The following is an 11,619-nucleotide window of genomic DNA, read 5'->3' on the forward strand; positions in this document are numbered from 1 at the left end:
CCAGGGTGACTCAGAGGAGGAGGACGACATGCGCAGCTTTGTGCACCAGGGGCAGAGCTGGGGGTCCGGTCCTCGTGGGAGCCTTTAGGGCGTCAACACCCTCCGATCTTGGATTGGTCTCAGTCTCACTTCCTCCCAGACCCGGCCCAGGGGCTCTCGAACGCAGGGTGAGGAACAACGAAGGTTTTCAGCATCTCTGCAGGCCCAGCACTCCGCTCCTCTCATCCAGACATCACTCCAATCTCTCAACTCTGAGCTGGCTCGTTGCTTTTGGGGTTTTCTCAGCGCATTCGGAGCAGGGGTCCCACACAGCATGCTGGTCCTTGGAGTATTTTGTACATCCCTCCCCTCCAAAGTCTCTTCTCCTCGCTGTTCGGGAGGTCCCCACCCTTCACTGTCTCAGAGCAGGGCCATTACCTCACCCCAGCCAGGGCTTTCACTGATACAAAAACAACCATTAACAACAGCGACCAGTAACTACCATAACACAGGCAGAACCCCAGCAGCAACAGTGGTAACCTTTTTCTCACAGAAAAAATCAACAGAATTTTTGTTCATAACAGTCCCCCCTCTTTCTCTTTGATCAAGCTTAAATTTTAAGCTCCCATCAACTTACAATTTTTTGATTCATGGGTTTCCTATTTAATTTTTTGAATTGACTGTAAATTTCTTGTGCACTTTGGTAATCACGGTTACTTAACTTTGTCACTTTCCTTGGTTTCTTTAGGTTGGTCTGCACGGCAAATGCTGTTTTAGTGAAACAGATAAACAAGCACAGTAAAAAGAGCAGTCCTCCAAGTACACACACAGTGAGGAAAACTACTCTTTCCCATACATCCTTTTTGAAAATCTCCAGGTTCTCCCACCCACTGGAATCAAGTGTTTTGGGTCCAAAAATGAGAAATTTGTAACAAAAAAAAAAAAAAAAAAAAAAGGGGGGGGGGGGAAATTGGGTCCAAAAAGGGGAAGTTTGGGACTAAAAAGGGAAATTTGGGTTCAAAAATGGAGGATTTGGGGCCAAGAATGGAGAATTTGGGCTGAAAATGGGAGAATTTGGAGTCCAAAAAGGGAAATTTGTACCAAAAAAGGAGAATTCGGGTCTAAAAGGGGAATTTGGGTGCTCAGGTGGGAAGATTGGGCTCCAAAAGGGAAATTTGGGCTGAAAAAAGGGAAAATTTGGACTCAAAAAGGAGAATTTGGGTCTAAAAGGGAATTTGGGTGCTCAGGTGAGAAGTCTGGATCTAAAAAAGGGGAATTTTAGTCTAAAAATGGGAAAAATTGGACCAAAGAAGGGGAATTTGGGGCCAAAAAGGGAAACTGAAAATCGAGAATTTGTGTCAAGGAAGGGAAAATTTGGGACTAAAAATGGGAATTTGGGTGCTCAGCTGGCAAGTTTGGGGTCAAAAATGGGAATTTGGGGGATTTTGGGTGTCCCAAGGGGGGAACATGGGGGATTTTGGAGAATTTGGGGGATTTGGGGTGTCCTGAGGGGGGATTTGGGGGAGTTTGAGGCATTTTGGGGAAGTTTGGGGTTTCCTGAGAGGGGAATTTTGGGGGAATTTGGGGGGAATTCATGGGAATTTGGGTGTCCTGAGGAGGAAATTTGGAGGATGGGGGGGATTTGGGGTGTCCTGAGGGATAATTTGGGGATTTGGGGGAAATTTGAGGGAATTTGGGAGCGTTTTAGGGGAATTTGAGGGGTTTTGGGGTGTCCTGAGGGGAAATTTGAGGGGATTTTGGGGAATTTGAGGGAATTTGGGTGTCCTAAGGGGGATTTTGGATGTCTTGAGGGGAAAATTTGGGGAAGAATTTGGGGCATTTTGGGAAAATTTGGGGGATTTGGGGCATCCTGAGGGGAAATTTTGGGGGGAATTTGAGGAATTTGGGTGTCCTAAGGGGTTTTTTAGTGGGATTCAGGTTGTCCTGAGGAGGGAATTTGGGAAATTTTGGGGAAATTGGGGGAATTTTAGGGAAATTTGGTGGAGTTTATGGGAATTTGGGGGATTTTGGGGAATTTGGGCATCCTGATGGGGGAAATTTGGGGCATTTTTGGGGAGTTTGGGTGTTCTGAGGGAGAATTTGGGAGATTTTGGATGTTCTGAGGGGGAGTTTGGAGGGAATTTGGGGACTTTGGAGATTTTGAGGGATTGTAGGTGTCCTGAGGGGGGAATTTGGGAGAATTTGGGGGTTCTGAGAGGGAATTTTGGGGAATTTGAGAGGAATTTGGGGATTTTTGTTGTCCTGATGGGGGAATTTGGGTTATTTTGGGGAATTTTGGGGATTTTCGGTTTCCTGAGGGGGAATTTTGGAGGAATTTGGGTGTCCTGAGGGGGGAATTTTGGGGAATTTTGAGGGATTTGGGGATCTAGGGAGAAACTTTGAGGATTTTGAGGGAATTTGTGGAAGTTTGGGAGGAATTTGGGGAATTTTGGGTGTTCTGAGGGGAAATTTTGGGGGATTTTGGAGGATTTGGGTGTCCTGAGGGGGGAAATTGGGGGATTTGGGGGAAATTTGGAGGATTTTGGGTGTCCTGAGTGGGGATTTTGAGGGAATTTGGGGGAAAGAACTTGGAGGAAGTTGAGTGCCCTGAAGGGCAAATTTAGGGAATTTTGGGGCAATTTGAAGGATTTTGGAGGGAATTTGGGGGATTTTTGAGGCATTTTGGGGGTTTTGGGTGTCCAGAAGGGGGAATTTGGGGATTTGGGGGGAAATTGAGACATTTTGGGTGTCCTGAGCATGGATTTTCGAGGCAATTTGGGGGAAATCTGGGGAATTTTGGTTTCCTCAGGGGGAAGTTGGGGTGTCCTGAGGGGGAAATTGAGGATTTTGGGGGAATTTATGGGAATTTGGGTGTCTTAAGGGGGGAATATGGGGATTTTGGGGGAATTTGGGGGATTTTGGGTGTCCTGACGGGGAGTTTGTGGATTTTGGGGCAATTTGGGGGATCCTGAGGGGGAAATTTGGGAGATTTTGGGGAAATTGGGGGATTTGGGGCATTTTGGGGCATTTTGGTTGTCCTGAGGGGGGAATTTGGGAGATTTTGGGGGAATTTGAGTGATTTTGTTATGAAAAAAAATTCGGTTAATATTTTTTTTGTGAGAAAAAGTTACAAAAAGGCAGCCAGATCACTGTAGCTGCCGAAGTTCTTCGTGTTTTGTTATTGTAATCACGGGTCGTTGTGGCTAATCGCTCCTTTTGTATCAGCAGAGCCTTGCCCGAGGCTAAGGTGTACTTTTCCCTGAAGGGTGAAGAGACCTGAGAGGGTGGGGGGGGGCTATGCAAAGTGACTCCAAGGACCAGCATGCTGTGGGACCCCTACTCCAAACATGCAGGAACCCCAAAAAAACAACGAGCCAAATAAGAGTTGAGAGACTGGAGTGATGTCTGGACGTGAGGAGCCGAGTGCTGGGCCTGCAGAGACGCGGAAAACCTTCGGAGTCTCTCTCGCCCTGACAATAGGAGTCGTCCCCGGTGGTGAGACCGGCCGACTTGGCTGGGTGAACCAACTATCTGACAGGGATCAGTAGGCCCTAAAGGCTCTCAAGAGGATCTGATCCCCAGCTCTGCCCCTGGCGGACAGAGCTGTGCATATGCTTCTCCTCTGAGCCGCCTTGGGAGAGTCGATGGACTCTGCAGACCGCCGAGCCGCCCAATCCTGAGCTGATCACTTTTAATAAAGGCATTAAAAAGGAGAAGAAGTCTCCTGGCCCTGTTTATTTCAATTAGAAAAATCTAAATTAACAAACCAAAACCACTACAATGTCATAATAAACCTTCTGCCAAAGTTTCTCTGATTTTCTAAAGTTCCCAGTAAAGGCTGTTTGGTTGTTTTGAGTGCCTGAGAACCTCTTGTTGGTATTTTAAAGCAGTCCAACTCAGAGTACACAAACAATTGTAATTCCTTTTAAATATCTCCTTGGGAGAGTAATCTAGGGGATGGGGGTCAGGACTTGTGTGTCCTGCTTGGCCCAGCCCAGGCAGGGCTTTCCCAACCACATTCCACACTCCATTTCCCAGCTGGAGCCGCTGCTGCCTCTGAGTTGTGCTGCCCCAGCCTCAGGGACGCTCTCCTTGTCTGCCCATTCCCCCACGGTCTCTGGGCAGGGATGGCCTCAGTGGGGGCTGCTGACATCCTCAGCACCTTGGAGGCTGCTGCTGAATTTTCCTGCTCCAGAGGCTTGTTCAGCCTTCAGCTCTTCAGTGCAGCAATTCAGTGTCCCAGGGCTCAGTAACATTCAGAAAACCTTAAAAAGCCAAGCCTCTGGGAATAATTTGATTTCAGTTTCCTAATAATTTGTAGTTAAGTAGATCTCAGTAGTGTATTCAAAGACATGATATTTAAAAATACTGTGAGAAAAGATTTTTTAGGTCCAGTTTAGTTTTGTTTTCCGGTTAATTCATTGACATGTGCAATCTCCAATTGACACCGAATCCAAATACCTCTTCATGCAGTTTGAAAAAATATGAAAATCAAGACCCTTTCTATCAGACCATCAATCAGACTCTGTCCCTACCCCCACCCCACCATTTCCCCCATCCCAGCCCTGGCACTCAGAGCAGCCTTGTGCAAATCTGAGCTCCCTCCAGCCCAGGCTGCACCTGCAGCTTTCAGCTCCTTGGCTCCAACTCCCACCTGCTGTCCTTGGAGAAGGAGCTGCCTGAGACACAGAGGGATGTGGAGAGTTTTGTCAAAGAGTGGCTTGAGGAGAGAGGACACAGCCAAAATAATTTGGTAAAGATGTCCTAACTAGGGCAGAGGCCTTTTTGCAGGCAGGGTGTCTTTTGGGAATGTAGCTGACTAGAGAATGGAAAAGTACAACACCGTGGTTAATTCCAAATCTTGCACCTGCAAGATAAGGTGTCCTTGGGCCTAGCGGAGTATGATAAAGAAATGGACAGCGAGACTTGAGAAGTAGAGAACGTAGGCCCAAAGGAATGTGGATGAGTTAATGGTATAGTTTAACCAATAGATTGCTTGGCTTACAGAATATTCATAAGCCTATTATTTGCTGTATAAGTGTTTGATGCTTTCTTCAATAAACTGGACCTGTGATGAACCATCTGGTGTCCGGGTCTCCTTCTCTCGACAGAGGGATGTTCATTTGTTGTCAGTCAACAAAGCCAAGGGAAGGCACAGCTCCATCCGATGCAAAAGCCATTCTTCTCCCTGGCTCTGCCTTGCACCTGATCCCCACAGCCTGCCCTGTTTCCTTCATCCCTCCTTTGCCAGGGACTTTGTGGGACAAGGGAGCTCTGCTCTGGGGATAGAGGGAGATGCAAGTGACACCGCTGGGATGGGAGCCACAACTCATCAGGTTTGTGTCCTTTGGGGGTCAGGAACTGAGGAGACTCAGAGGCACAGAAAGTTTCAATTCATGGCCGACAGACCAAAGTTGAACAGGACACAGTTTAACAACAATCACGCTCTTCCCTAAGGTAGGGGCAACATCCCAGCAGTGTCTGATGATTCTGCCATCCACAGGTGATTTCCATACTAAAATTACTTTCAGACAAACATGGTTTTATGATAGATAAACACACGATTCAGTTCTTGCATCAGGATGCTCATCCTGGCATGGTGCACAACAGCTCCAACAATTCCTGATTTGCAAAGTTGTCAGTGGTGGATGGAGAAGAGAGGTCAGGCTGCTTTTGGTGCTGAGGAAAAGCTGAAAGCAGCCTGACTCATTTCATCTCATCTTGTCCTGGCTGATCTCTCCTTTCCTCTTCCACCCATTGGCTTTTGTGTCCCCCCAGGCCCCCTGTGAAGAGCCTGGCTCTGTGTTCTCCATTCCCTCCTCGCTGGCACTGCCAGGCTGGGATGAGGAGCCCCTCAGCCTTCCCTGCTCCAGGCTGGACCAGCCCAGCTCCCTCAGCCTCTGCTCACTGCCCAAGGGCTCCAGCCCCACCTTGGAGGCCCTTCCCAGACCCTGCTCCAGCTGCCAGACATCTTTCCTAGCCTGGGGAACCCAACCCAGGCCACAGTGACCTGGATAATCCCCGTCCTTAAAGCCCTGGTCACACAGCCCTGGCCCCTTGTCCCCATGTCAGGCTCTGGGGTGGATCCTGTGGAACATCCTTTGGTGGAGGCTGTGGCTCCAGGTGGGCCAGGGGGATCCCGGGGGACAGGGACCCTGCTGGGCATGAACAGCATTGGACTTGTTGGGAGAAACTGTGAGGGGGAGCTGGGGCGAAGTGACCAACCCAGTGACCTGACACAGCCCTGCTGGGATGTCACACAGCCCCTCTGGGATGTCACAGCCTGCTCTGTGATGGCACAGCCCATTCTCTAATGTCACACAGCTGGTCTCTGATATTACAGCCAAATCTGTGATGTCACAGTCGGCTCTGGAATGTCAGACCTCTGCCCTGTCACAGCTGGCTCTTTGATGTCACAGAGGCAGTATATGATGTCATAGCTGCTCAAACACCTTACCTAACCCACTCTGTGATGTCATAGCCTCATCTGCGACCTCATGTTACCAGATGATATATTATCTACACCAGGTGAGTTGACACCTGGAGCTTGTTCTCCAAAGCCCCAGGCCTATGGAAACCAGACAATGCCCATTGTGTGAGAAGGGGAACTGGATGTCCACCAGCCTCAGTTTCCTGCTAGCTCAGCAAGGCCCACCAGAACATTGGGGTCCACAACCACCAGAGACCACCCCAGGATAGAAGAACACATGGGTAAGGGGAGAGGAAATATGTGAATGATTTTGGGGAAATGATTATCATATATAAGTTTAGTTTACGACAATCAATGAATAAATGTGCAAAATACAGAATATAAACAGAAACTTTCCTGCACTCAGCATGCACAGCTTTGGGAGGAGCTATCCCCCATGCATCCAGCTGAATAAAGAATGCTGCTTCTTAATGCTGCATTGGTGTTAAGGAGTTTTCTGTTTTACCAAATTTTTGGTGACACTCACACTGCCAAGGAAAGCTCTGTCTCCTGCTGTTCACAAACAGAGAAGGGCTGGTGGCAGATGTGGGGCTCGGAGGCTGCCTGGGGCAGTGACCATGAAATAATCAAGTTTTCAATGTTCTGTAAAAGAAGGAGGGACAGCAACAAAACTTCTGCACTGGAATTAGGAAGGGCAGACTTTGGCCTGTTTAGGATGCAGATTTGGGGAGTACCAAATCAGGTACTGGTTCTTTTAAAGAGAAAAAGCCCTTAAAATCAAAAAGGTTCAGGAAGGACCGACACAGTTCAAGAAAACAATTTTAAAGGGGAAGGAGCAGCCTGTAGCAGGGAGCCAAAAAATTATCCTAGTGAGGATAATGACTGGCCTTGCTGCCCATGGAGCTTTTGTGGGAACTCAGGGGTAAAAAGGACTGGCAATGCAGGAAGTGTTTAAGGATGTCCAAAGATTATCCGAAAAAAAATTAGAGAGGTGAAAGTTCAGTGAGACCTTAACCTGTCCCATCCTTAAAAAAAAAAAGTTTTTGAAAAAACACATAAAGCAAAAGGAGGGAGAAGGAAAACCTCTACTCTTTATTGATTGCAGTGGGGAATATAGTAACTAAAGATAAGGGAAAAGCAGAGATACTTAACAGAGTGTTTGTCTCAGTTTACAATATTAGGACAGGTTGTCCTGAGGAGAAGTGTTTTCCTGAGCTGGTAGATGGGTACAGGGCAGAGAACAGACCCCTAGAATCCAGGAGGAAGCAGCTGCTGACCTGCTGAGCCACTCAGATGCTCACAGGTGTGTGGGATTGGATGGGATCCATCCTAGGGGGATGAGGGAGCTGTGGATGAGCTCCCCAAGCTGCTCTCCATCATTTACCATCAGTGCTGGCTCAGCAGGGAGGGCCCAGAGGGCTGGAGGTGCCAGTGTGAGCCCATCCCCAAGAAGGGCTGGAAGGAGGAGCTGGGCAACTCCAGGCCTGTCAGCCTGACCTGGGTGCCCAGCAAGGTTATGGAACAGATCACCCTGAGTGCCATCACAGGGCACCCACAGGATGGCCGAGGGATCAGAGACAGCCAGTGTGGATTTCAATGTCTGCATGGAATGGTATTGATGAGGGGATTGTGTCCAACATCAGCAAATTTTCAGATGACACCAAACTGGGTGTGAGTGTGGATCTGCTGGAGGGTAGGAGGGCTCTGCAGAGGGCCCTGGACAAGCTGGATCCAGGGCCCAAATCCAACAAGGTGAGGTTGAACAAGACCAAGTGCTGGGTCCTGCACTTTGGCCACAACAACCCCTGCAGCTCTACAGGCTGGGGACAGAGTGGCTGGAGAGCAGCCAGGCAGAAAGGGACCTGCAGGGACTGATGGACAGCAGGCTGGGCATGAGGCAGCAGTGTGCCCAGGTGGGCAAGAAGGCCAATGGCTCCTAGCCTGGCTCAGGAATGGTGTGGCCAGCAGGAGCAGGGCAGTGATTCTTCCCCTGTGCTCAGAACTGGTGAGGCCACACCTCGAGTGCTGTGTCCAGTTGTGGGCCCCCAATTTAGGAAAGCCATGGAGGGGCTGGAGCGTGTCCAGAGAAGGGCAACAAGGATGGGGAGGGGTCTGGAAGACAAGTCCTGTGAGGAGCAGCTGAGGGAGCTGGGGTTGTTTATCCTGGAGAAGAGGAGGCTCAGGGGAAACGAGGTGCTGTCATGACACAGGTTGGATCTCATGATCTCCAATGAGATGATCCTGGAGATGATCTCCAGGATGACCTGGAGATCAGCCAGCCTGGCCTGGCTGATTCTGTGATTCTCTGAAGCCACCCTTGGAGCAGTTGCAGGATGAGCCCTGGGCCTCCTCTTCAGAAGCTCCAGCAGCCCAGGTCCCTCAGCTTCTCCTGCCAGCCCCAAAGCCCATCCTGTCAGTCCTGCAGAGCCTCTGCAGCTCCTCCTCACTGCCCAGAACAGGGAGCCCCAGAGCCAGACACAGCAGCCCAGATGTGCCCCCCTGGCCTGGGGTGCCTCTGGCAAGGGAGCAGCACCAGGCTCGGCAGGAGCCTGCAGACAATACCTGCAGCACTTGTAGGATGATCCTGCTGCCCAAGGGACGTTCCCATGGTGCCAGGTCAGGAACTGCAATGGGGAGTGGGGAGAAAAGGGCACACAGGGATGGGCAGTTTGCAGGGGAAGGAAAAGGGATGGGCAATAGGAAGAAATCTGTATCAGGGACGAGGTAAGAAAGCAAATGTGAAGCAGAGGAAATGCTCAGGGCAGTTTGGGGGTGGCTGCCAGGCTGCCCTGGCTCTGAGCAACAGCGTCTGCAGTGGCACAGGAAACTCCCAGCTGATGGGAACAAACTCTCTGGCTGACTGCAGAGGCCCGGACAAAGCTGAGTGGTTTCCCTGGTGTCCCCCAGCCCTTGCTGGCCCCAGGGGCTGATGGCATTTGTGCTCCCTCAGGTTCATTTGTGCCCCCACACCAACAGCTTGGGGGTGCTTCCCCCTGCTGTGTGCAATGCAAACAGGGGCTGCTGAGCCAGTGCTGCCGTGTCTGTGCCTGCAAGGATGGGGCACCTGTGTGAGCTGGGGGAGAGGCCAGGGCTGCAGATGGGGGATGTTGTTGGCAGCTCCATCAGGATGATCTGGGACGCTGCCCTGGGCTGTCCAGCACACTGGGGATGGATCAGCCCCTGCTCTGCTGCTCCTTCCCATCTGCCCCAGGGCCCTTGCAGAGCCCCAGCCATGCTGTTTGCCCCCAGCCTGCCCACGGCCAGCCTGGGGCTGCTCACGGGGCTTTTCTCTGCTGAGCATTGGCCTGGCCGTGTTCTTGAGAGAGCCTGGGCAAGGAGCCAGGAGCTCCCAGGGCCTGGCCTGAGGCATCAGCGCTGCCCAGCAGTGCCCATGGCCTGTCCCTGCTGCAGCCCCGGCACTGCCACCCCCAGGACTGTGCCCGGCCCCGAGAGCACTCAGGCCCTGCAGCAACACCAGGGCCACCAGGGCGGCAGGGCAGGGCCATGGCAGCAGCACTGGCACACCAAGTGCTGCTTCTGCTGCTGGGCACAGCTGCTGGGCCAACCCTGATCTGCCCCTAGCTCTGCACACACACATTGCTGCTGCAGATCCACAGAAGGCAACTAAACGGCATCTCTGCAGAAAACTTGCCTGGGAGTTCCTTTAGTTCCTTAAAAATGCACCAAGGAAATAGCTCCTCATTGGCACAGTCTGTGACCACAGGGAAGGTGGAGAGAAATAAAAGGAGAAATAGCAGAAAAAGTGACATTTCTCTGTGTAAATATGAAAAAAATAAAAACAACAGTAAAGAACCTCCAAAATGAAACCAAAAAGGAGTATCAAAGATGGCTTTTATTACAAGTGAGTTGCACAAATTGGGCAGAAGTTTAATGTTTGTGACACCTTCCCGTCATCAGTCTCCACACGGCATCCTTGAACTCCTGGTTCCTCAGGCTGTAGATGAGGGGGTTCAGGGCTGGAGGCACCACCGAGTAGAGAACTGACAGGGCGAGATCCAGGGATGGAGAGGACATGGAGGGGGGCTTCAGGTATGTAAAAAATGAAGTGCTGATGAACAGGGTGACCACAGCCAGGTGAGGGAGGCAGGTGGAAAAGGCTTTGTGCCGTCCCTGCTCAGCAGGGATCCTCAGCACGGCCCTGAAGATCTGCACATAGGAGAAAACAATGAACACAAAACAGCCAAAAGCTAAACACACACTAACAGCAATTAGCCCAAGTTCCCTGAAGTTGGACTGTGAGCAAGAGAGCTTGAGGATCTGTGGGATTTCACAGAAGAACTGGCCCAGGGCATTACCATGGCACAGGGACAGGGAAAATGTATTGGCTGTGTGCATGAGAGCATTGAGAAAGGCACTGGCCCAGGCAGCTGCTGCCATGTGGGCACAAGCTCTGCTGCCCAGGAGGGTCCCATAGTGCAGAGGTTTGCAGATGGACACGTAGAGGTCATAGGACATAATGGTCAAAAGGTAAAGCTCTGCTGCAAAGAAGAAGAAAATCAGGAAGACCTGAGCAGCACATCCTGTGTAGGAGATGTCCCTGGTGTCCCAGAGGGAATTGTGCATGGCTTTGGGGACAGTGGTGCAGATGGAGCCCAGGTCGCTGAGGGCCAGGTTGAGCAGGAAGAAGAACATGGGCGTGTGCAGGTGGTGGCCGCAGGCTACGGCGCTGACGATGAGGCCATTGCCCAGGAGGGCAGCCAGGGAGATGGCCAGCAAGAGGCAGAAGTGCAGGAGCTGCAGCTGCCACGTGTCTGCCAATGCCAGCAGGAGGAAGTGCCTGATGGAGCTGCTGTTGGACATTTGAGCTGTCTTGGCATGGGGATCTGTAAAAAAAGTACTCATGGAATAATTGGGTTTGGAGAGGACTTGAAATATCCCAGCACAGCCTGGGGGCACTTTCCCCCCACTGCCTGCCCAGGGCTTCGCTGCCTGGAGCTGTCCCTGCCAGCAGCTGCTTCCCTGTGCCCAGGGCTGGGCCCTGCCAGTGCTGCCAGAGCCCAGCCCAGCCCTGGGGGCTCAGCTCTGCCCTGCAGACCCCTCCCAGCTCAGGCACTTCCTAGGGACAGCTCTGCTCTGCAGGGTCTGATGGCAACATCACAGCAGCCATGAGGAGGCTGGAAAAGTGACACTGATGCCGCCTCTAAGGGCTCCTGTGATTATTTCTGCATTGCCTGGTTTATTAAGATCTG

General features: G+C 51.1%; 1 protein-coding gene across 1 annotated transcript; it reads right to left on the reverse strand.

Moving 5' to 3' along the window:
* Positions 1-10,274: 10,274 nt before the first annotated feature.
* On the reverse strand, positions 10,275-11,230 carry LOC134420528 (olfactory receptor 14A16-like). Its single transcript, XM_063160681.1, has one exon. The coding sequence runs from the start codon at positions 11,228-11,230 to the stop codon at positions 10,298-10,300; it is 933 nt and encodes a 310-aa protein (XP_063016751.1). The 3' UTR covers positions 10,275-10,297.
* Between the last annotated feature and the right edge of the window lie 389 nt (positions 11,231-11,619).

This window comes from Melospiza melodia, chromosome 7, assembly GCF_035770615.1.
Source record: "Melospiza melodia melodia isolate bMelMel2 chromosome 7, bMelMel2.pri, whole genome shotgun sequence".
Lineage (NCBI taxonomy): Eukaryota > Metazoa > Chordata > Aves > Passeriformes > Passerellidae > Melospiza > Melospiza melodia.